Source organism: Coturnix japonica, chromosome 2 (genome assembly GCF_054131305.1).
Source record: "Coturnix japonica strain WE chromosome 2, WE-NBRP24, whole genome shotgun sequence".
NCBI classification, from domain to species: domain Eukaryota; kingdom Metazoa; phylum Chordata; class Aves; order Galliformes; family Phasianidae; genus Coturnix; species Coturnix japonica.
The window spans coordinates 122,914,896-122,942,153 of NC_140664.1; the positions used below are offsets into that span (position 1 = coordinate 122,914,896).

Here is a 27,258-nt window from a genome sequence, read left to right on the forward strand (position 1 = left end):
GTCCCTACTAAGCAGATGCTGGCATAGAGAAAGACAAGTCTCTTCCCACAATAAATAGACAGATAGATAGATAGATAGATAGATAGATAGATAGATAGATAGATAGATAGATAGATAGATAGATAGATAAAAGACTGACCAGACCATAGTTAGAGGTTACATCATGAAAAATACTCCCCATGGAGCTCAGCTGAGTTCATGCTTTTCTACCTGCACATACTTTCACGAGTAGTACCAGAAATCTACTTCTGACATATAAGCTCCTCATGAGGGAAGGGGGAATTACCAGCAATGGAAATAGGCAACTTTAATAGAACCAGATTCAAGAAGAAAAATCAAAACTGTTGGTAACTTTTGACATGGAAAAGATACGCAATCACCGTCATTGAAGAGCGGGACTATTTTCAAGTGTATGTTAATTTTAGAAGAAATCTTGCTTACCACTGTTTTGAGCAACAGTTAAATAGTAATCAGAAATAATACTCAACAAATGCTATTACTTCACAATTACTTTTAAAGAAAGTTTAGTGCATAACTGTCTTCAATTCTCACCAAGTTACAGGCAAGTTGCCTACACACAAACTGGTATATCAAAAAGTAACATATGCTGTTTTGGATGGCCAAATACTATCTTGGCAAGTTTCAAGTCTTCTCCAACAGAAACAAATTTTGACCACACAAAATATTCATTACTGTATGCTGATACGAGAACTCTGTATTGATTACTGTAACTTCATTAAGTTAAAGTGCTCCTCTAGGCATCTTTTGAAGGGAAGAGTCATTAGTAATAACACTTTGATCCTTCCTGCAGAAATGCCAGTTGATGCCAAAAAGAGACTGAATAAATGACAACAGACAGACAAAATCAAATGAAAAGTCATTAAAGTCACAAAATACTTTAAAAGATATGTTCCATTTCATTCATAATTCAAAACACGGCAAAAATATGTTTAATACTAATACTATTGGAAGGGCTACCAAAAGCCTCATGACTCAAAGCTGCATTACATTGGAGTTGTGAACAAAAACTTTTATCAGTAACTTCAGAGCTAACTGATTTTTACACGAGTCACAAAAATATAAAGAGCCGACAGGGGAAGTTGGCGTCTGCAATCCCTGCCAAGTGAGACATTAATTCTCAGGTCTCTGTGCCATCCCTTGCACTTCTTGACCCGCCTTGCCCTTTCCCACACCACATCTACAATATAAGCCAGCCACTGGCTGGTCCAAGGTGCCTCCTGGCAGCAGCCCAGCATGCCTGCTGGCTGCCACACAGATCAAATCAAGGGTATAGCCATTCTGGGGCACAAGGAAACATAACACTTTTTACAGAACACACTGGAAGTTTAAGAATACTACCTTTCTGTTGAATGAGGTCAAAATAAACAGTTTGAACAACCACTGAGTGTCAAATAAGATGAATGGACACCACAATCAGGCCACATTTATAAAGCTTAGGCAAAAAAAAGAAGTTTTCCCAAAGTGAAGGACAGTTTTTTTGCTACAGTCTTACAACAGGCTCCATACAGGCAAATATCTGCCTTCATGTAAAGGATTAAAGATTTCACAGTAGAGCAAAATTCTACCCATATGAATTTCTTCACAGGGTTAGTACTTAAAACTATAATCTAAACTGCATGCAATTGGGAATGATAAATGCAAATTATCTATATAACTTAGAGGAAAAACATGCATATCTATAATTTCTGTTTACTAGAAATTGTCACTAACAGTTTGAATAAACCAGGAATTGCTCCATGCAATGAATCAGGCCTGGTTTGAGTCCCTCTAGAAAGACAAGGCACGTTATCCTTACTTAAACAAGTAGCAGATCATACACAAGTAACAGAAGACATAACTTGCATACTGCAACAGTTATGCAAGAAACAGACAGAGGGCCAACCAGCAGGGATATCAGAGGCAGTCTCTGACTCTGCAGAAAATAAAAGCCTTATACACGCTCCTGATGCCCATTCACAATAAACAAATCACTTGTCTCTTAAGAGAAAATGCTTCACATTACAAACAAAAAGCAATCAATGTCTCAGTGTTTGCTACCAATTCCATAAAAAACTATTGTCTTTATGCTTTCTAAGAGAAAATCTGTATCACTAGAGGCAAATAAATTCGTAACAGAGGGTCAACACAAGCATTTATTGCCATTGCAAGAATTGTATACTCACTACAGTGTATCAACACACCCTCAAACCACTTCCTCTCTCATTCTGGAGGACATTTTAATTGTACAGATTCAATACTCATCCACTTATTCTGAACGCTAATCTTTTGAAAATCACTCTACAAAAAACACATTTGATGAAAAGCTAATTTGCATGAAAATGCCAAGAGGCATATACAAAGTGGTAATTCATATACCAAAACAAAATTATGAAGTCTCTGCAAAATGAATTGCACCCATTATCTATATAAAAACCAGATTATAACAGGACATTTTTTCTCTGTAGCAAAACACACTGAAATTGCAGAATAACTACTTAAGAAGTTTAATGCAGTTCCTTTATTATCCCACATATTATCCTTGAACTGTCCAATTTAGCAGTGCATTTCTATCCTGTAGTACAGCTGGCACAAAAGTCCAAGTAGCAAACTTCTCCCTTAAATTTTTATTTTTATAACTGAAGGGTAAGAATTGCCCATTCCTGTCATCTTTTTTAATTTCATCATTCATGAAAAGAGGAAAAACAGGGACACTTTTGCCTGAAGTTTACCTTTTTCTTATAATTGTAGTTTTAAAAAGTCAGGCAGAAAAATTGAAGCATTTTCTGAAAATGTAATAGAAAATCCAACACTAAAGACAAGCTGAATAAATGTACCAATTAACACATGTAATATTATAAAGCCAGTATTTGAAAAGTAACTCCTCAACTTTAATAGGAGCTTCTTCTGTGAATCTGAGCAATCATAACTTATTTGCGATTCTCTCTTATAATTAACATAAATAACTAGGAATTGTATTGAAATTTTATTTTATGTCTCTGAAGCATTCTGAAACCCAGAATGAATTTGCTACAGATGGTAATTTCCTCGTAGGTGCCCTGTCTCTACTCTTGCACGTCCTAGGCCCAACTGCCTGAAGGACCCAACATTCAAATACTGCGCAGCCCTAAAACCCCTGAAGCAGGGTGTTCTGTACTAATCACCCACACTACAAAGCTTGGAAATCATAAAACCCTCTGAAGTTGAAGAAAGGTCCAAAAGTGAAAGCATTCTGTTACTCTGAGGTGCACCCAGTGAACATCTCAGAACTATAGCTCCATGCTGAGGATTCAGCACTGCAAGAAAAATGCCACTCATTCCAAGCCAATAAAAAACTCTTATGGGGTTCACCTTTCCTATGAAGCAAGATCTATATTTAGCTTAGTACAGAATAATGAAAAAGGCCCAGATAAGGAGAATTTGCTGTCATTTCTTTCATTCAGCATTAATTCTGCACTCTGTGATGCAGCATACTTTTGTCACAGCTTGAACAAAAACTCACAATACACCAGCCCAGTTTCTCACAACAGTAAAATCAAGAATAAACATCAGGGGTGGAGAAGCACTAAAGGCTGAAAACTTTTAATTATTTGCCTGAGCCACTCAGATTACTCCCATGCTCTTACAGAAAGTGACTGTCTCATCATCGTCAGCCTCACCTTTGGTGAAATTTTCTCCATGCACACAGCAACTATAATACCTTAAACTGAAATTAAATCTGACTTAATTAGCTCAGCCAAAACTTTGGCCTGGTGGCTCTTCAATCACTGTCATCTACAAGAGAAGTACTTTTTCTACCCACCTTATTAGCTTCTTCACTCCTTCTATCTAGTACTAAACATATGAGCGAGGTTTCACAGTTCAGTTATACGAACTCAGAGATTCATCATCACTTAAAAGAGCAATTCTGGCCTCTCACCTTGCCACATGACAAGTGCTAGCGTCCAGCACAGACAGATGGGAATATACCCTGAACTGTCATACTAGACGGTTGTAGAATCTCTATCTAGAGCAACACAGCAGTAGATCAGCTCCAAATGACTGTCAAATTGTAGCCTAAAATACATTTTTCTTGCCAGTCAGCAGCCTCCCTTCTATGTAAAAATGACCCAGTGTTTCATTTTCATAAATTCTGTTCCTTGCCTCCCTAACTCCTGGCAAGTGTAGGCAAACTCCTCCAGAATCTATCATTTCTTGCAGCAGAATGTAAATGATAACATATTACAATCAACACACATCTACTGGAATTCCATCAATACCAATTAATAAAACCATTTTCCCACCGCAGCAAAAAGGCATAACTAAACTTCAGCTCACCTGCTGCTACAGCAGACAAAACATGTATGGGAATACATTAAAAGTGAATTGCAAAGTAAAAACATAAAGTGACCTTAGGACAAATATCTGCAGTTACCAATCAGCAGTGAGTCTGGGCACAACAGTCGCTTTGAAGGAGTTTCCTAACTTCTGTTCCTTTCCAATGCTATAGTTGCCCCAAGTCTGCTGGGTTCACTGAATACACCCTAAGAAACCGTAATGCTTGAACATCACAGACATTGCTCATCTCTGTGAAAGCCATTCCTCATGCATTACACCTTGCTTAACTCCTAAATAATCACTAGAATTTTAAAGGATGAAGTCAATTATTTATGTGCTGAAAGACCCAAAAGTCTACATAGAGAAGGCCTTCCAGCATGTTACTTCTCCAGTTCTCTCGGGCCTTGCAGTCAGCAAAGTTTATAAGCAAATGAAAGCAAAGCGTACGCACTGACAAGAAAAATAAGTCGGAAATTTTAAAGACTAGATACTCCAGGGAAGTTAGGTGTGTAGTAAGAGCAAATCAAGAGAAGCAAGCTTCAGGAGAAGCAAGTCTGTACACTGCAGCCCACAGTGTGCACATGGAGAAGGCACTCATAAAATGTCTGAAAGACAGCAGGAAAAAAAGATTCCTGTAGAAACGGGGAAAATACCAGGATGTTGCAACTCTTTCCTTCAGCAACTGAGAGCATATCTTTATCTTATAGATGCACGCCCTGTTTGCAGCTTGCTTGCCCTTTTCTCTCACAACAATGCATTTTTCATTCCAAAGCCCTTGTGCCTGAGCCCCAAACTCTGAGGACTGTAAAGCAATCTGGCAGAGAACAAGGAGAATCTACAAATATTCTGCAGAAAAGAAGAACTAAAAATTGTTCAAGTCTTTCCACAGGTGTGGAAGAAAATTACTTCAGGTCTCAAACATAACTATTTTGATGCCAAGCTGATCTTGGCACAATAAGACTGCAGATCTCTGTACTTTATAGCATCTAAAAGTATCTGATCCAGGCCATGTCACCTCCAGATAAATTCTTATCTGCATTTAACTGTCTTCTGGACTGCAGTCAAGTCTGAGACTTCTGATATCTCTCCCTTATATAAATGTCTACACACAATACTAAAGCTGCTTCTTTCTCACAGTTGAATGAAGAGCTGGCACTGAAACAGCTTAACATTGTTTTTCCGATCCCCAGGATAAATTATGTTGTCCTTCCTTGAATTCTGGGGAATAGAGAAGGGAAATACAGTGATTCCAAATCTAACTCAGCACATGGACGCAACATTCCAGTATCAGCCCTGATTCTCTGAAGCCACTGGTAAAGACATTATTCTGCCTCTGCCCAGCTTTGCTCTTACTGAACCTCCAAGGATCATTTGCACCTGTACTACAATAAGAGAAGTAAACAGCTAGAATGAAGTCCAAATATTTTCTGGTTTTCAAAACCATCTCATCTTGTGATAAGCACCCCTTGCTTTCCAGTTTCACATACATTTTACTATGGAAAATACATATTTTGTGAATCTGATTCTGATCATTCAACTCAGAATCTGAAATCTCTCTATAACGGCACTTCTTAAAGTATCACACCATTTCTTGCTATTTCTTGTATTACTTACTTTTGCATGTGCATCATTAAGCAACAAAGGTTTCATCTCACTGTCTTAGAGTAGTAATAAAAACATTTAAAATATGTTTGACCAAGGATCAACCCCTGTAGAAATGACCAAAGCATCCTCACTTGAGAAACCTCTTTAGTAACAACTACATCTTGAAACCTGCCAGTCAGCCATCTAACAAATGCCTTGCTAGTCACAGGCAATAAATATTCTTTATACAAGTAGCCATGCGTGGTCTAGTTCCAAGCACCATCATGAAGGGGAATGGAAATGCCTTTCTGCTTCATTCCAAATACGCTGTAATTTTTTGTATCTTCTACATGTAATTGAAAAAATGTTCCATTGCACTGAAATAGGATTACATTGGCAGAAGTTATCTTGGTTATAGCTAAAAACTACATCTTATAATGATTATTTTAAAAACTTTATTATTTTTACATCTGTTAGCCATTTATAATGGACTCTTTTGCCTTTCTGCATTCTCCTTATTTTGATAGGAATTCATATTCAGTATTCATTTATTTCCATCTTTTACATGAACATTTCAAATTTCATATTTTAAATATAAATGTTATATGAATGTTTTATCACTGATTCCATACCAAGATCTTAAGAGTGTCTACCTTAGACCAGAGATCCATCTGGCCTAGTGTTCTTTATTCGAATGTCTGCAATCATTAGCGAGCTGAAGTAAAGACATGGGAAATATATGATACTTCCCCCACTTACACTCTCCCCGACTCCAACAGTTTTCAGTCTGGTGTATATCCTGAGCCTGGTGTGGTTTGTCTTATTCCACAGTGGATTTTTTTTTCTAAATGCTTTCCCCATCCTTGAGCTAATATAAACTTTTTGCACTCACATGATCTTCTAAATTCAACCATTTAATACTTTCCTCAAAGAAACATCTTATCTTGCTTGTCTTGATTGTGCTTCTGAGTAGCTTTCTTTGTTTCCAGTTCTTGTACTTGAAGACAGGGAGAGCAGCCATTTCTTGTCTACCTTTTTTATTTTGTAGGTCATTCTGTAACACCTTTATAAACTCTCAAATGTTTTCCTAAGACTAGATTCATTCATCCTTCTCGATGAATGTGGTCAACCTTGATGCCTTTCCTGTGCTTTTTTATTTCCATATTTATTTCAACTTGAAGGTAAAAGTCAAAAACATTATTCAAACAATGGGTGAAAATGGGATTTTGACAGAAGGTGCAGTGAAGCTTTTCCCTTACTTTTCTATTGTTTTCCTATTTATTTCTAATGTTTTATTTGCTTTTTTGACACATAATAAACAGTGAGTTGGTGTCATCATATGGCATAATGATCAGGTCTGAGGTCATCATTTTATAAACTACATATATAAATTTATCTGCACTTTTAATCTCATTATTTCATTGTTCAGATACTCTCTATTATAATGTTGAGGTTTTTTTATACTCTTCACATTCTGCACTTGACTAACTGTGAATAAATTACAATTATCATATACTTGTTTCAGTTACTACTTACTCCCTTGTCTGCTTACACATAAGTATAAACATATCACAGTCACTTAAATTCTCAGTTAATTCTTTTGCTCTCACAGGGTAAAGCCCGCTGTCAGCTCACCCATTTTGACTAAGGGACTGGCTTAAGAAGCCAGTTAGATTTAGAAATCTAATAAGACTTAGAAACTATCCTGAATTAGGTTAAAACTGACTACTAAAATCTGCTGCCAAACAGCTATATATGTTTCAAGTATCCAAAAGACTTTCAATTAATTTTAATATATTTTTTGTATTAGTCAGAAAGATATTAGAAACAAGCTACTCTGGAACTTTCTTTTGTAAACTGTAAGTTCCTCTATACCTCTCATCTAGGACTAGTGTACCTTGAATGACCTCATTTTACTTCAAGAAGGAAACAGACTAAAGGGTCAGAAGGAAGCATGCAGACAGTTACCACAGAACAGTTGATGAATTGTGCTTTGTTCACACATCCCTTCTGCACAACCTTACATACAATCAACTTAACAGTTTAGATGAGAGTTATTTTTGTGCACAAATACTGACATGAAGGACTATCATAGACAAAAAGGGCAATAGTGCCACTTTTTAAAACATACCAGATTTCTCACTACCCAGAAAACTCTCACGTTATCACCATATTTAATCTCAAAGTCCATTTTCAAAGTGAAACTTAAAGGAGATTTTCCACAAAGGAAAATTCATCTGTTGTTTGCTCTTCATACATGTAAGACCGCTAGTGGACTCCACATTAAAAAAGCCTTGCTAGAAGAAATGATGGGTATTTTAATTGTTTTTCAAGACAGCACAGCTTGTCAACAACTTGGCTATTTGTACCTTTATTAATAACATTAACTTATTAAAGCTCCTTTTTCACACACTGTCAAGCAGGTCACCAGAAAGCAGCACAGAAGGGGATTAATATCATCATTATCTAATATAACCTTTTAGTAATAGAATTCTAGCAAAATTTAATGAACATAGACTGAGCCTGAAAATCAGAGGGGGGGGGGGGAGGACAGGAGCATTTAAAAAGCTTTGATTTCCTCTATGCTGACATAAGACTATTTCTAACCAACCTGCCAAAGCTACATATGTATGAGGCAGAAGTGTGGAGACATCTGTGCAGGAAAGCACAGTCAAAGCAGAGATGTTGGCAAAACCATATGCGAGAACAAGACTTTCAGGATACTAGTAAGAAATATAGCTTTAAGCAAAAGGTTTTCAGGAAGCTCTTACCACAACTGGACAAATGCAAGAACTATATTCATGTCCATTTTTATATAGCCATTAGTATAATTACCAGTAATGATAGAATTTTATCAAAGTTTTTTACAGTTTCATGTATTCACATCAAGAAAGGAAATACAAGTACCTGCACTTTATAGGAAGTGGTATGAAAGCAACAGACTAGAAACTTCACAGAGTTTATAATCCTGCATGATCTCTTTTTCTCAATATTTATTTATTATATTGAGTTAAAAATAAATTTAAAAATTAAAATACATAAGTAAATAAATAACCTTTTCATTGGTATTTTCTGTATTCTCCTAAGACTTCCAACATCCTTTCCATTATACAAGGAATTCACTATACGGTCATTCAAATTCTGTAATTCCTAAACTGTATACTGGTTGCTTACATAGAAAAGGAAAAAAAACAAGAATGTTCTTAGTAGGTTTCAGGATCACATTGCAGAATGGGAAAAGAGACAATACAGTTGAACTGCTTTGAGTCTTTTTATCACAAACATCTCAAAAATAAACCTTTAATATTTTTAAAGTCACTAATGAAGCATCACAAATACAATCAAGCTCAGAAAAAAAATCACCAGAGGTTCAATGAGTAGCTGAACTTCTCTTGCTTCCCATCTTGAGAAGCTCTGTTTTCATTTAGGGCATCAACTGCTACAGCAAGACCAACTTCCAGAGAGTTGTACCAAGAAAACAGAAATAAGAGTGGAGGGACCTGGATGGATGACCTTCCTTCCAAACAAAGGACATCATCTGTATGTTGTCTTAATCTAAACATGTTCCTTGATTTTCAGCATTTTAAATCGAGAAAAATCCTTTCTGCTCACATCAGGACAAGCATTTTTGTCCAAATAATCATTTCTATTTGGGGAAGTGATAGAACTACTCTGCACATAATATTTTTCTCTGTTCTGGCATGACTGTGTTTTTTGGTTTGTTTCTTGTGACTCCACCAAATAAAAACTTGACAGAAATTTTCTACCACCACTCTGTAGCAAGTAATTTCTTGCTCAAACTCACATTACAAGCCTAGGAAGGAGGTGGTAGCGGCCAGGACAGTTAGGACTTCATGGGATAAAAATGACTGAATTTGGTTTCTGGAATAATAGGATGGGATCTAATATTACTTAATACAAAAATATATTCTTCAGAGCATTTATATTGCAAGATACAAACTTAATAGTCGGAAAGAGGTATATATGCATCTCTGGAACAGACATACAGTGACAATGTGACACCAGCATGGCCACAAGAAAAAGTAAATACAACACTAAAATGAATCAGGACAAAGTTTTTAAAATCTCTCTTACAATACTATGAAAAACACTGGTTTCCTGTGCTCAAAAGAGATGAACTCCCATATGAAAAGGCAGAAATGGGATATTGTGGAATAGTAAGACTTATGCAAAGGCAAATCGAGACTGCCTAGTTGCTTATCATCATATGGCTATGTCTGAGAATTACATCTCTCACTGGGTATATATAGGAGATATTCGTGCCATGCAAACAAAAGACAGCTCTAGCATATGAATAGACATACCCTTGCAATTTATTGCAGAAATTGCAATGTGGGCTTTTTACTTTCCATTAGGCAAAGTGAGGAAACAACCTAAAAAAAAAAAAAAAAAAAGGATGGATTTGGAGTTTGGCAAATGTGTTAAGAAGTTTACATGTCTTGTCCGCAAGACAGAGCAGATGACTCAAGACACCCACTCTTTTGCTGCTTCTCAAAATCTGTATATATAAACAATAACAACTAGCAGCCACACCAGTCATCTGTTTTATCACTCATTAGAACTTGAAACAGTTTTCCACAGGCCCTCAGTATCATTATCTATATTACATAGAAAGGGAACCAGAAGCGATACAAATTGCCACAGGTAACAAGGAACGCCATCAGCAAGGTTAGATAGAAATAAAAAGCAGACTTCTCAAATCCAGAGGTACTGCAGTCTTAGTACAAAGCAGTATTGGTTGGCCCACGCATTAAATCACATCTAACAGAAACTAACAAGCAAGCAATACCTAAGGTACAACCTGGTTAGACACTGAAGGCCAAAAATTGCACTGGCTTCAAGATCAGGCTGAAAACATTCATAATGATTTCTGTGAGGTGGTGCTGATGACAGATGAGAACCTGGCTCAGCGACTCTTTGAATGCAGTGCTCCTAACTGAAGTGTGTCAAAGTGCTTGATAAACAGGAAATCCTTACTGAAAACCATCCCTTTTGTCAGGCCAGTCCTTGAGAACTGATAAGAAACTGAGCTAAGCAAACAGACCAGTTTCTATGCAGTACACTTTTCAGAACAGAAACTGAACACTGAGCAGGATATGAAAATGAATGAATGCCAATTCCACATTTTAACAGCCAGTTTTATAACTTTAACAGGGGAAGGACTGTGTGCTTCAGCTCTCAGACCTCTCATATTATTTGGGTGTCAGAAAAGGTCATATTGCAAAATATAAACAAATTACTAATGTGGATCACACTTCCTCAGACTGCCCGTGTTCCTTAAGATGTTCTAGACGACAGGAATATCTTCTCCTACAGAAAGCCTACCAGCTAAATCCTAAGTTTCATTTTTACCTGTGGTATATACTCTGCTCCCAAGTCTGATTCCTACATCTGGTACATATTTATACACTGATCCCAAAGCAACAGTAACCAGTACAGCTTCATTTCTGCCTACCAGCACCATATTTACATACACACACATGCACTGTGGGTGCTTATCTTCTACTGATCCAAATTCAAAAAACACAGGAAAAGTTAGCTCCAACATGTAGTAAATGCAGCATGTCATCCCTAAAAGTTCTGGCCTAGAATATCAGATGTGACTGTGTGAGAAAAAACCTATTCATTTCTGAAGATATCTTAGTTACCTACCAGTAACATTTGGAGGCTCTATCAGCTGCAGCCTGGTGCTCTGGTTATGCACCAAGCTTCCTTGTCAGGGGTCTCTGACCAGGCTAATTTTGCATGTGGCAATAACCACCTAATCAATCCATGTCTTTCTAAATCCTAATGGAGCACCTGCACATCCAGACATGAATCTTCTTCCTGACATCCTCCACAAACATAAATTACAAGTTTACTGCACAGTCCAGACAAGTCTCAGTGACCCCCTGACAGGGCAAACAGAGGTCATGCAACAATCTGATTTTCAGCATCCACTTCTTCCACCCTTCCACTTTCTCAATTTTAAAGCCTGTAGTTAAAGTATCACTTTAGAGTCCAACAGGAACATCTTGGCTAGTTTCCAAGTACCTTAATGATAACACTAAAAAAAAATAACACCAGTAAGATCTACATAGGTAAGGAGCATCTGTCATATCCCTGTTACATTTGCATCTTAGCAGTCTCTTCAAAAAACTGTCACAGGGCTCAGAAAGGATTTCTAGTCCACAACAGAAAGTAATGGAAAGACCAGAAGGGCCATCAGATGTTATGAAAGAAGTCACATTTTTCTTTTAAACACAATGCCTGAAAATTACACTCCACGTTCCTCGCTCTTACCTTTTAAGAAAGAGTGAAGAGTCAAATTCTCTTTTCCAGTTCCATGCTACCTATTACTTTATACACGTATTCCACTGGGTTTTTTGTTCATAAAGAAAGTTTAATTTTCTTTTGTGACCTCGTGGTATCTGTTCTACCCTATTTTGAGACAGACCAATTGTTTCATCTCCAGTCCCTCAATACTGAGCCTTTCATATCTTTTTGTATAATCTTCAGAGACAATAATTCTGCTAAATTTTCTATCACCACCAACCTTTTTTAGGCCATTCCACCCATAAACTTGTAATTTTCTGATGAAAAGGAACCCAACTGCTAACAATTTCTCAAGTCAAGACAGCTTGCCAGCTATTATCTGAGCCAGAACCACACGCTGCACAGAAAGGAATGTTAAACAAAAGGCCATGCCAAACAAGTGATCTCATTCCATGCCTGCTGCTCTTGCTCTGCTCATATCTACATCTCTCTTCATACAGGTAAAGAAATCCTTTGGTCATTTCCCTTGTGCTCACAATGCTGAAGCCAAGGGCAACCCAACCCACATTAGAGCAGGTCTCCCTGCTGAGCAAGCAAGAAAATATGAGGTGAGCTGGTTATGCCTTCACAGGTTCCCTGACTCCTTCATTTCCAATTAGTGGTGTCTGTAGGAACAGCACTACCAAGTGGCTCCAGCTCTGCTCAGTATTGGTATAGCAAGTAACAGCCCTGAAGACACCTAGATCTTGCACTGATGCACACTGTGATTCTTACCACAGCTTCCTCATATTCCAGTCTTCCTTATTCCTCAAAGATCAAATCCATTGTGCCAAATTCACACCAGCCCCACTATTCTTCTCAGCCCCCTACCCACCCGTTTTCTGGAAATTGGTAACACCTACCCTATTTTGCCAAATCCTCTAAAAATCAGTTAACAACATCAATATAAGACATGATTTTGAAGCATATTTCACTTCATCTTAGGGCTGGAAAAGGGCTGGACTGCCCAAAATGATTAGGGTTTCAATTAATGCCATCATTCTCTACTGGAAAAAAAGGAAAAGTAGATAAAAAGCAGGGACAGCAGGATTGAGGCTCAGAAAGGCTGAAGACAACCAGCCTTGAAGTTCAAGATAATCACTATCCAAGTACAGTTTTCTTCAGACTTGTCTTCCCCAAAGGCCAGTATTTAGCCACACAAGGTTGCTAACTTACCAAATGAGAAAAGACAGGAGAAAAAACAAATAACTCAAGGCTGATCTGAAAAAATACTGAAAAGATTTACATTAAAATCTGTGGTTGCTAACAGGAGGGGTAAATTGCATTAGCCAGAGAAAGAACTTAAAGAAGAGTAAACAAACGTTTCTGAAACTAAACCACTATTTGAACAGAAATGAAGCAGTCAGAAAGCAATACCTGTGACACTCTAATCTGCTTTCTGAAAAAGTAAACTCTTAGTCTCTGTGATCTCTGTATACATAAGCAGAAATGTCATATGCAAACATTGTCTGCTTCCTCTCTTGTGTTAGGATTGTTAAAATGTTTAATTATTACACTTACTACAGTGCTGGCTTTGTCATAACTAATGTAACCACTGACAGGCTAAGGAAATCACAGACACATGTGTTAACATGTAAAAAAAATAACTGAGTGCCACAGAGGACCAGATACCCCTGCTGTCAAGGTCAATGAAGTCTGTGAGCATTATAGGGGTGAGACATTCAAATCTCCAGGGATCAAGATTAAAGATGGTATTAGCTTTAGAAGAAGCAGAGCATCTTGTTCTTCAGCAGGAGGTTTACTACATAAGATGCTGCCCTAGCAACTGATGTACAGTACAAAAACATCAGATAAGGCAGAATTAAAAGCTGCAATGATAAGCCAGTAATGGACAACATAGGGAAAAAAGGAAATTGGAAATTATCTTTTCCTTACAAGCACTTAACTACTCAAGGATCTCTGGAATTACTAACTCCTTTAACTTTTGGGCTAATTAATTTTTTGGCATTCTAAAAACTTAATTTTAATCAGCTCCCAAGCTGAGTTTCTATAGAAAGAGATTTTATTTCATTTCTTTTTACTGTATGTAAAAGCTGCAGGCTTCAAAAATACATTCTCATTAAAAATAATGACTGATTTTGATATTGCTTAAATATATTCAAGTGACATAGGAAAAAAAGCTGGGGAAAGGAGAGATCATAATTATTTATTTGCTTAGTTCCATCACAGAAAAAGCCAAAGCCATACGTTTAAATACCAGAAGCCTTCCAAATTGACTAAGTCTTGAAGACACCTGCATTTCATGACAGGAACACTTCAGTCAGATAACAGATTGATGCTAACAATAGTTGCTAAAGAACACTTTTTATACTTGTCTTCATTACAGACATTTTGTTATTGCTGTTGCATACACTACAAAGCAGTATATGTGCTAGTCAATACTGGAGCGAAATGGGAAAAGAGATTAACTGTCAGTTGTATGCTTACACTTACATAGCTGTTTTAGACTTCAATTAGGATGTTCAGAGTTTTTAGTAAGTACATATCAGTGTAAGGTTTTACTTCTGCATCTGCTGACAAGAAACAGTAATTGCCATGGATTAAAATGAAATTCATTAAACACTGTATCATATATTTGAAGATTATTTAATTATTTCTTAAATTGCTGGTGTTTGTCATAAGAAACTTGCCTTGCTATTTAATCTGAATATTACATAATAAAGAGAAGGTGAAACAAACCAGATACTTCTTTTTTATTCTTATTTTAGCCAGAAAAAGCCCAAGAAGTATTCTTCTAAATTAGATCAAATGTTTTGATCATAATGAAAGAGACCATTCTAAATTAAAGTGTACCTTATATAAAGCATCAACTCAAACACAGGTGTAATCAATACAGGTTTATCAATATGAAAGTAACGTTTATTAGTGCCAGTGACATAAATGAATACAATGACTTTGGTTCTGAAGTTGAATGACACAGTTCTAACACAAACATCCATTATAATTATTTCTCTGTAATGCTTACCTTTGTTGTTATTTTCTAAAGAGAAAATATACAAGAACATCTCTATCAACATATTTAGATTACCATTTGATTCAATTTCCCTTAAAGTCTACAGGTTTGCAACCAATTTACAACTAGCATTCATTTCTCATGCATGAGTTGACCGATTTAAACAGTACAATAAATCCAAATCTTTAGGGATATCTCTAGATGGCTTGTTTTATTTCCACTACGCAACTCATTTTATATTGTCAATATAGTGAGCATGGTTACAGTCATTCTGACAAATTTATTTATTGCAATTAGAATCAAAAAGACTATTCTATTCTCTGTTGGAACATCACTAAAAACTTTTAGAAACTTTAACATTTGTTTTTAACTTCAGAAAAGCTCGACAGCTTTTGCAGCCACTTAATTTCAAATGAAAACAGTGATACAGAAGAAAATAAGGAATATTTACATTAATTTCTTCTATTAAAAAGACTTTGGAAATCTAGAGAAAAAATAATAATAAAGCATAACTATCCATAAAAAAAAAAAAAACCTTAATTTTTAAAAAGAGTGAAATTGGTTTTTTTCTGATTGAATCTAAGAATAAAGCCAGTTGGAATAAGATTATTTAAAAAGCACCTACATGGGTGTCACATCTGCTTCCTTCAACTACCACAGATCCATTTAAGCTAAAATATTTCCCCTTACGTCTCTAAGGACAGCTTCAGCCTCACAGTTGAGAGGGTTCTTTAGCAGTTATCACTGCTCGCTATTGGGCTGCTGAAAGAGATCCTTCCCCAGCAGAAATTGTTCCAAGGTCACATGCCATTCAAGTCCAAACACTCAGCTCTGACAGACAAGCAGTTCCATTTTAGACAATCTGTTCATACAGAGGTTTTTTTCATATATTCATTGCTTACCAGAAGCTCACCATACATTTGGGTTTAATATTTCAATGGACTTACCCAAACACCCATCTGAATTTACGCACCTAATGCTTTTACAGGCAGTATGGTATATAATAGGTCCAACTATCCACCAATGACCATTATAAATTCCTGCTTTTAACACTAACAGCTTTTCCAAATACAGTTGCCTCTCTTGGGCACGATTCTGTTTTCCAGCTACTCACTGGTAAAAATCCTTCCATTCTCTCTGTTGAAGAGTTATGCATCTTTCCAGCTGTGTAATAAAATAAGTCATCTTTTAACATGATACATTCTAAAGCTTTTCCTGCTCTGGACCAGGTAGCTGATCTTCAGCAGAAGAGCATCACCCCGTTATGGATGGATACTGGCTTTACTACACCCATGAAATGTGACTTAATGTGACTGACGCTTACAAATTTTCCTGTACTTAAGTTTGCTGTTATTCAATTCTACTTGTACTGACAGATCCTTACAAAATGACTGTAGTGAGTAGCTGACCATCCAAAAAGTATTCTTCGCCTTTGCATTTCAGAGTCAAAAAAATTACTTTTTTTCACCACATGTTTGGATTTATTGTCATACACATTACAGGGATTAAGAAAACTGGGAGATGACCAACAAAGAGTACCTGGAAAGGGCATGGGGACAGTGCAAGAAGTCAGCATCACTCTAGTTGGGGGAAGTTCTTCACTAGGAGAGTGGTTAGGCCCTGGAACAGGCTGCCCAGGGAGATTGTGGATGCCCCGTCCTTGGAGGTGTTCAAGACCAGGTTGGACGGGGCCCTGGGCAACCTGATCTAGTAAAGGTGTATGTTTGGTGGCCCTGCCAGGCAGGGGGGTTGGAACTACATGATCCTTGAGGTCCCTTCCAACCCAGGTCATTCTGTGATTCTGTGATTCTGTGAGAGTGCAACAGGATCATACTGCTCTGGATTCTCAATGATTACCTCCTTTCCAGTAAACAGCTGTAAAATTCCTTAGCAATGGTGTGCCTTCCTCTGCTTCTAATGGACAGCCAACATAGCAGGCAAGGGTTTACTCAGGGTACCACTTACTGGTTATGTGTGAAAACTTCAATCTCTATGGTTTTGTTCTTTATGTAAATAAGAGCTACATAAAAGAGGATTCCAACACCTTCACACTTCTTAAAACATACCTAAAATAATTTGATTCCATACAGTAAAGAAGCGAGAAAGAAGCTTTAAGGAGAAGTCCAGAAGGAAGTTACTGGTTATTCTCACAGGAACAATTCATGGTTTAAATGATATTGTCCAGCACAGTAAAAATATAATAAATGAAAAGTATTACAAGGCTGAATGCTTGTTGACTATTCTACATGGAGATCAAAGCAAGAAAAAGTGAAGAGAGCAACAGGTCATTATGTAATTTGATTTTCTACTGAAAATGTAGGAAAATAATTCATGTATAAAGGAGCTAATTTAACATAGTATTTTCCTAACTTCAATAATATTTTAACAATGATCATTAATGAAAGGTTTTTCATAGAATCATAGAATCTTTAAGTTGAATATACACTGATGTTTGAAAAGCATCCTCAGAGATCCCCGGCTGCTCGCTCAGCATGATTTCTATCTAAAATACTACTTACATTTCCTTACACTCATCATTTCTTAAGCATGTGTTCAGTCACCATACAAATTTCTGAAAGTTATAGAGCTGTATAAGAATCTGTTTGCAGAAAATATTCATTGTCATCTAAAATTAATGTGATTCTTTTCCTGCGTCATTTCTAAAGCATTTACTGGGACTCTGCATTTGAAGGCAGAATTATTTATACTTACTAGGAATAAAAAGTCAAAATACTTCAACACAGAAATAACAGAAAGCCAAAGGACAGTGGGCTTCTCAGAATCTCCATTTGTATGCATCTACAAAAAGCAAGCCTAGAAGGGGAACCCAGGACTGCAACAAGGCCCGAAACGACTCTGTACATGTATGCTTTTACTGCACAAGAACACAGCACAAGCTCCATCTCCTTACAGAGTTACACTTATATTAGGAATAGGAATTACATATTCAACCTCCTACCTTCCAACCAGAAAAAAAAATATGATTGAATGCAAGTGTTATTTGTTTTATTACATAAGTTACATGCAGTGCATTCAAAGTGCAGTTGTATGGAATTAAACCTACAGCACACCATGTAATTAATAGATCTTGGAGCTACATTAAACTGCCAATGGAAGAAGACAATCAGCACCATCATGAGCTGAGACTTGCACATCTGCTACAGTGCAGTTCATAAACTGCTACTCTTGTTATGCAACAAGATATAGTTGTTGTATATGATTATATGCATATTTTATGAACAAAACAACTAAAATCGTGCTAAGTTATATAGAGACAGTCTGATCAGTGTGAATCACTTCAGAAGCAATGAAAATCCCAGCACTGACTAGAATTAAGCTCTTTTTATATGTAGTTTAACATGCTTACCCAGTCTCTTGGTTGATGTGCCATGGCTGGTTTTGTGAAATGTAGACATCCACGCTGCAATCAATTTTTCTTGTTTCCTTTCATGCTACTCTTCTCCTTCCCTTGAGTCAATGGAGGAAAAAAAGCCCTTAGAGACAAGTTTCTGCAGGCATTAAACCATGAATACTACAAATGAAACTCCAGACCTTGTTCTTAGCATCTTCTGCTAGTCTTATCTACAATCTGTTTTGGCAGTTTGAGAGTCTTATGTTTGAGCAAGTAAACAGGTTGGTCAATACATTCCAAAAATGGAGCTACATCTCAGTATCTGTTAGGGCCAATTTCTAATTACAGACATGCAGATGTGAGCAAGCACAGTAGTAATATGATTTTAATTCCTCCTTTGGTTTTATACATATGTATATGTATCTACACATATTTGCATGTCTATTTGAACCATATCTGAGGCCATGCCCAATTTTTTTTCTTCATGTCTCTTTTCCAAAAAAGAAAGATTTTTGGTCCTCTGTCACCCTCTCTTGAATCCATATAAATTCCACTGAAGGCAGTTAATGCTTAATATAAAAAAAAAAAATAAAAGAACAAAATTAATTAATTAATTAAGCACGCAACATTTCAAATTCAAAGACACTGAATATGTAGCACTGTAGCCTCTCATATTCAAATTTAAGAATTTTACAAGATTTTAATTTGCAAAATTCTACTGAACATCACCAAAACACAAATACCTAAGAAAAATGCAGTTTTATATTACAATTCAATTATATTTGAATGAAGTGTTGTAAATTATTTCCATACAAATCATCAAAGAGTTCTGTTAATTTATTCCTTGGAATTAGTGTGTCTAAATAAAACTAGTTGGCTGTATTTGCAGCTGTAACAAAATCAGTTGTACTTTGGTTCACTAACATCAATGCAGAGCTCATCTCCTTCTACAAAGAGGAATGATAAAATTATCTTCTCTTTGCTAATAACCTTCCTTCTTCCTTCTTCACATAAGGTCTTAACCAAAGTGGGATACCTCAGAAACATGCTTTGTAAACCAAATCTGATCAAATTTTACGTATCATTTATACCTGCTGGAAACAGAGTCACTTACATTTAAAGGAATTGCAAGACTACTTTTTGCAAGCCCTCATATGGAAGAAGTGCATAGAAATAAGCTGCTACTTGCTCCCACATGATTTAAGGCCATATTAGCATGAAAGTGGAAGTGAGAAAGGCCTACACAGGGACTCAGTGTAATGAGGACAACCCCTGTGCTTCCAGTCACACAGTCTAGCAATAAGACTGCTATTCAAGAACCAGCCTTTATCTTATAGAAAGCTTCACATCACCTGGACCTTTGCTTTGCTATACACTTCACAGAGATTTACCAGGAACAGATTTAAGATTTTATCACAAAGGATAAAACATGCTTCAAAGCAAACAGCTAGACATAAAAGTATAATAAGTTGCAGCTCATTACAGCAAACTGTTCTAAGAGTTTAATTTCCCCAAAGGAAAGATTATTAGATTGAGCGCCTACTTCTTCATTTAGCCATGTGTTATGAGTGATCAATAAATAGATTTTTGCCATCTTTAATTATTCTGTTCTTTTACCACCTTAACCTGAAAGATCAGTTTACAGTTATAGCCTATTGGCAAAATCACCAATCAAAACACATATTGTGGTGGTGTTTTTTTTTTTAATTTTGAGAACACTTGCATTCAGAATGAAAATCCTCTCTCAACGTTCTAAATGAAGAAATAATACAACAAGGTCTTTAACAAAGTTAACCCATTTCTCGGCATGAACAGCATAAATTTTGTTTGTATTAACATGCTAATGTTTTGTTTGTATTCAATGCCAAGAAACTTCATTTGCAGCAGAAGTGATGAAAACCTTACATTTGAAATAACTGAGAAAAAAAAAAAAAAGTAAGTTATATGCATTTCCACATACATTAATTAATATAATGCCATAGAAAGGCTGCTGGAAGTCCTACAGACTCATCACTAAAAAAAGCCGCTCAGTTTATGTAGCATTCTCAACATCAATCTAGAGTAGCGTGCTTGTATGCCTGGCTTACACCTTTCAAGCTAGCTCAGTACTAAGAAGGTGCAACAGTTGTAGTTTGCAGCAGCTGATCCTGAAAGTCCCAGAGAGGCTTTGTGATTCTAACAAGCACGCTATACATCTACAGAATTAGGCTTCTAATGCTAAAATAATAAGAAACATGAGAGTACGTTTGTTGTTTTTTTTACCAATAAATCCCATTCTGTTTCAGATATATTCACCACACTATGAAACAAATTCCATTAGTTTGGTCTAAGTCTTCAGAAGTAATGCTGCCGGTGGCAAAACAGCAACTGAACTCCAACCTCCATCCATCAATCCACCCTCCTCCCACTCCCCCTGCTCTCTTTTCTCTCATAGGGTTTATATTGATAGCATAAAATATTCTTTCAAACATCAGTGCACTATGTTAATTTTAAACTACCTTTCAAAAGTTATTATTAAGGCAAAAGACAATATTTTACAAAGATTTCCACTAGATAATACCTATAATTGCTATTTATCTTCATCAAAAATAGCTATGCACTTACCCCTTCAAGGAAGCAGTTACAATTTTGTTTCAAATAGGCTCTTTGAGAACTTTCTAATACTTCAAGATGAAATCAAAACAAAACTGAAAATTAAATATATATACATATTAGCATTCTTCCATTTTGCTACATATAAAGAGTAAAATTATTTAAAAGTTATTAAAGAGCTTACCTTTCAGTGTCTTGTACCCTTATTTAGATCCTCAGTCCATGATGTATACTGTTTATCTGCTAAATATAAAGACTACTCTGGGTGGAATGCATTTCTATAATAGAGGAGTTTGCTAATTAGATTCAAGATGTGGCCAATGCAGAATTATCTTTCTTGGATGTAAGGCTATAAATCAAATGAGATTAATTTAAAGAAATGTAAATGAAATGCTATTTCCTTTATAATGCACATTTTAAAATTCCTCTTTATCTAGATTAATTATTTCTAATAGAGTCCATGATGTAAAATCTGTGTCACCTAACCACATCAAGAAAATAAAACAACTGTCTTAAGACTGGAAGGAACAAATCTGCATTATTAAGTCTGGGGTAGTTAGGAATGAAGAGACAGGAGCTGTACATAAAAAGAGGAAAAAAATAAATCAGTTTTTGCCTTTAGAAAGAGATTTCTGAGTGTGAAAAGGCAGATAAATATGTTTGTTTCTAGCACCAGACAGCATTATACATTATGTAATAAGGTCTTCTGCTAGAAGAGTAAACCCCTTATCTCAATCCAAAATAGAGCTGAGAAGGAAACTTTTTTCCCATCTCACAAAACATCCTGAATATGACTTTAATTTTCCAGATTTCAACAATGGAAAACCCAATTTGATTTGAACAAGAGTACGCAAGTGAGCTTTGTCATACCATCCTACATTCTGATGTTGAAGGTACTAGGCTGAGAAGATCTAAATCAAATTTCTTGGTTTGACAACATCCAAAAATGAATACCATAGGCCTGCTGGTATAGGCCTAGGGTACCCCACTCGGCCTTTCCTAACAGAGCAGCTCCACACAAGGGATTAAGCATTTGAGCGCTACTCGTTTCATCTCCTTGATGTGTTCCAGAACTACCCCACACTAAAGAATCAGCCTTGCTTGAAGAAGCTATGTAGGTCATGAGAGGACCTAAGTTAAGATCCGTGTCTGAATAAAAACGCAGCTGACTAAAACCAGGGACTCACTGAAGTTTCCCAGATCCCAGACTGAAGTCTTAATGGCCTCGCTTTTTGGCACTCTGAAGGATGCATCCTTCTGTCTCACAGATCAGAAATTTCAGTTGGCCCCAACATTAACATAAGATACAAGCTTATCTGCCCACAGGATCATGTGCACAGCTCTTAAATTAACTACCCTCTCAAATGGCCATGGCTCCAGGAAATGAAACCTCAATTTTTCACCTCAAAGACCAAGCTCTGGACATAAAAATCTTAAGTGAAGATTTCAACAAGAATGGAACATCTCCATTGCTGTGACAAATTACTTCTATTTAGTGACTTTTTTTCCAATAATTTCCAGTCTTGAAAAAATACTTCTCTTTCAAGTATAAAAAAGAAAAAAGAAAAAAAGAAAAAAAAAAAAAAAACACAGATAAAAGTTCTAGTAGAAGCAGAACAGCCCAGAGAGAAGCTAGAAAAAGCAGAAAGCTGTACACTGGTTGTTACCTGCCTTATACGTATCATAAATTGCACTATGTGTCACCCAGCCCTCTATCATGCAGTGAGTTAAGTGTGTTACAAATGAATACAGCATAAATAACATGAAATGTCTCACTCTTGAAAGCATTCTGCATTTACTTTCTAAGCCAGTGAAACATATAGTCAAGGTTATTCTATTTGCCATTCCCTTCTCGACTTGAGAACACTGCTGTGCATGTTTTTTCTTTTACAAGTCAGAATTAAAAGTTTTATTTGATTTTTGAAAGCTTCATCTTGCAGGCTAAGATTCGACAGACCCTGCTAAAAAAAGAAAAATCACTTGATAGTTTATGTAATTTATATGAGCTTAAATCTAAATCAAAGGTACAAAACTATTTTTATTTCCCAGCAGATTATTAAAAAATTAAAATTAAAATAAATTTTTTTTTTAAAAGTATAAAAGCATTTTGGTATAGAAAGTACTTTGAGCACACTTGATGAAAACTGGAAAGGTGAACACACATTGCCAATGTGCTGTACAAGTCCATGGTATAAAGTTGCGCACACTTCAAAATCTAGCATACACAAATCACTCACCAAAATCAGATTCTTCACTCTCACAGACTGCATCAGAAACATCAACAAACACTCCTTTTCTTAGACATACTATTTCTCCACCTCCAACCACTTGAGGTGGCAGTCACATACATTACTGATTTGTTCCTGAGTCCTTTTCAGTCTTTGTAACTCGGGCGTATCGGTCACAATACTGAACCCTCTTCCTTTGCTTTCTTCAAAGTCTCTTTTGTATTTTACCTACAGAACAGAAAATATAGAACAGGGTTGTTTTTATTTTCCACACAGTATGCCCCTAGCAAGTGGTATTTTTTTTTCTTACCATAAAAAAGTATACGGTTTTCAAACCTTAAAGGGAAAGCCTTCCCTCATCCAAGAGCAGAGACAGACAGCAACTGGGCAAAATTTCCTACTGCTGAAGCAATCACCCCCTGAGGTTCTAAGAAGACTTATCTCCACACGTACTGCAACTACAGAGAGATCTCTCATTCTCAAAGCAGTAACTACAGAACACTGGATACCAACATAGCACCAAGCAAGTACTTACTCTCATACACAAAAAATAGCTATCACTAAATTTGTAGTCTTCTACCATACAGTTTCACATTTCAGACTCTCTTCATAATGATTTCACCATCCTCTTCTCCAGTTGAAACATAAATCACATGTTTAAAAAAAAACCTGCTGCATGAAAAGAGTATTTAGGAGATTGCAAAGTAAAACATTCTTAAGTTCAGAAGTTAAAAAATAGTTGCCCATACAAGCTAAATTTGTCCCTCTGGTACAAATACGCTGTGATTTTTACTTTAATCGAGTAATCACATGTTATCCTTTGACAGGTCCCCTTCTTTATTCTGTCCACAGCAGAGATCATTCTATACATGGTCGTACCATTTTTTGTACCTGACCAATCAAATCCTACTGCCAAGGTAGGGATATTACTTTCCTCAGGAGTTTTTCTACATCTTTCATCAGTCATTAACCTTCTTATCACATCTTGGAAAGTAGGAATGACATTATCTGCACGTCACCTACAACAACAATAGTCTCAGGGTATCCAATTTCAGAATCCTAAAACTTGAGTAAGTTCGAGTCAAAGACTTAAGTTACGTGTATGAATATCCAGCATTTCTGCAAATCAGTTCCAGACATCTCAATTTCAACGTGAAGAAACAAGATAAAATATGAAAAATCTTGAACTACTGTTGAGACACAAGGAAAAATATATATATATATACGCATAAGAGTTAAAACATCTTTCTCTCCATGGCTGAATTCAACTACTTTATCCATAACCACTTCCTTTGCTTCCTATGCCCCTGCTTTATTTGCTTCAAAGTTTGCAACACTCGGCAGAGCTGTTCCATGAAAAGCAGCGTTCTCTATGCAACTGATACCCAGATTACCTGCTGATTGTGCACCAAACCCTTTGTTCAGGGTTGGTTTCATCTTATTTGACCATCTAGCATTTAAGATTATGATGGTGATACACAGGGAAAAAGTACTCCTAGATCACAAAAGTAAAGCCTCACAAAGCTATATAGTACAGTTTGTCCTGCCCATTCCAACTCCAGATGCATTTTAGCAACCTTTGTATTTTCTCTAAATGCAGTTTTAATGTATATAATTTTCATTAGGAAAAATTCTAACATGGCATTCTTGAAAGTCAAGATTATACAAATATACACAGACCCACACAGCATTGTATTAAACGATCACAGCAACAAAGGAACATTTCTCCTGCGTTCTACCTCCACAGCATGGGAGTCCAACCTTTTGGCTTGCCTAGGCTGCATGAAGAGGAATTGTTATGAGCCACATATAAAATATGTGGCATAGATGATGTACATAAGTAACAAAATGTTTTTAAACATATTTCTAGTAAAACACTTTTTTTAAAAAAGCAATAAAAACATAAAACATGACTGAATTTTTTAGTTGAATATGTGACTGCATGGATACACACTCCATTTGAAAATTCACAGGTAATGTCGTTACACGTTGACTGAAAATGGATTTGCAAATATATCAAGAAATTGATTTTTTCAACAATCTAGAAACCTGTCCTCAAATTCCTTAGTCAAAACACCAAGCAGAGCTGCACAAGTTTCACTGCTCACAGGACTGTGTCTAGCCAATGTATCAACATGCATAAAATCACATGCCTTATTGGAAGCCATCACACCCTGCACCCTGCCTGCAGGCCAGCTCTAGCCTGGCAGTGCCGATCACACACAATGAGTGGCTGTAGGCCATGGCTGAGCTTCCAGGGCCAGGCTGGGCTGCTCAGAAAGCAGAGCCACCATCATAATGGCGCAGGGCAGCAACGGCTGCAGGGCAGGCCAGGCTCGATGGTTGGATGTGCCAGTACTACAGCTGGCTGAAATTCATACACACATCATACACAAAAGGTTTATTCCATCTCAGAAATCTTTGACTGATCAGCCCTAAACACTAAGACAACAAAGAAGTTCAAGAAAAAAAAGTGTCAAGAATTTTCACTAGGGGAATAAAAGTCTGTCTTAGTGTCAGCCTTGGAAAAAGTTGAACATTCTGCATAAAAATTCCAATTAGGATCTGAGACAGACCACTGACATGGAAATGTTCAGTCTTATTGCTTAAAGTTCAGCAGAATTATAAGCAACTGAAAACAACATCCTACAATGGGAAATGGGCTCAGCCTTGCCTGGAAGGGAGACTACCTACTGTACAAAAGGGCATTTCCTGTTATTTGTTCTCAATGTACTGGCCTTTAATTTCAAAGGACCTTTATTCATCTTGTAAAGGTACACCAAAAGAAAACTGGGAGGGAATTAGGCAGATTTAACTTCAACTTAATTTAGTTCTCTGGATTGAAAGGATTTATCTCTTAATAAATCGCTCCATAGGTGTAAGGTGTAATATATATATATAGTATGGTATATATATAGGTGTAATATATCCTTCAGAACGGCTACTCGGAAATCATTAAAAATGTAAATTATTTAAGATGTCAGCAGAGTTAATATACACATCATTGGGATCTTCTAGCTTCAAAATGTGGTACTGAGTTACAAAAATCTCAGAGAAACATAATGGTTCATTAAGACCACAGTTCAGTGAAATATAATTACTAAAACCAGTGGTTGCTGTAAATTCAAAAGAGCAAAACCTCTTTAAGTTTCCAGAAAATATAAAATAATAAAATGTCATCCATCGCTTAGAACTTGGATCCAGAAATTCCTAATCAGTATCAAAAGTAGATACAGATGAAAAGGGGAAAAAACAACTGCTGACTGACTTCAAATTCTAGATAATTTTTAAAATATTAGTTTTAATAAAGAAAAAATAGATGCGCCTAAAAAACAGATCTTTGTTACCCCATAATCAGGGGCTAAAATGCAGCTTAATTGCTCTAAGCCATTTTAAGTAGAAATAGATGTAAATATTGCTATAATTAGCAACGTCAGTAATTGGAATTGTTGAAATTCAGTTTTGAAATGGACATGTCTGTAATCTCTAATGATAGTATCATAAATCCAGCCATTTCCTACAAAGCTGCATTTTAGCAACTCATTACCAAACTCCCAGCCAGTGGTTTTATAATGCCTCCCTCATGGCTCCAAAATTCAGAGCCATCTAACAAATGCAGAGTACCTTCAGCAGTGAGTGCCCTGAAAAATTGATCCTTTGAGAAACTATGTGTGGCATAAACATTAGAAATAAAACAGTAATAAATCATCATGAATGAAAAGGTTTAAAGTGAAAATACTTCATGAGAAATAACTCTGCACAGACCCACGGTGAAAGGACTAAGCGATCCAGCAGATCTTTAACAAATCTTACTTAAATCCATGACACTGGGAAGATACCTTTGAAAGGCTCAAAGATAGGACTGTATGTAAGTCCATTTATGAAGTCAGCATGAAACA

At 36.4% G+C, this 27,258-nt stretch overlaps 1 protein-coding gene across 1 annotated transcript in view; it reads right to left on the minus strand.

The window, feature by feature from the left end:
- Positions 1–23,149: 23,149 nt before the first annotated feature.
- Positions 23,150–27,258, minus strand: part of LOC146762144 (LIM zinc-binding domain-containing Nebulette-like) — a 110,566-nt gene continuing 106,457 nt past the window's right edge. The window contains exon 4 of the mRNA XM_085538692.1: positions 23,150–23,587. Within this exon, the coding sequence (XP_085394818.1) occupies positions 23,438–23,587 (150 nt within the window). The 3' untranslated portion in view covers positions 23,150–23,437. The remainder of the gene's footprint in view (positions 23,588–27,258) is intronic.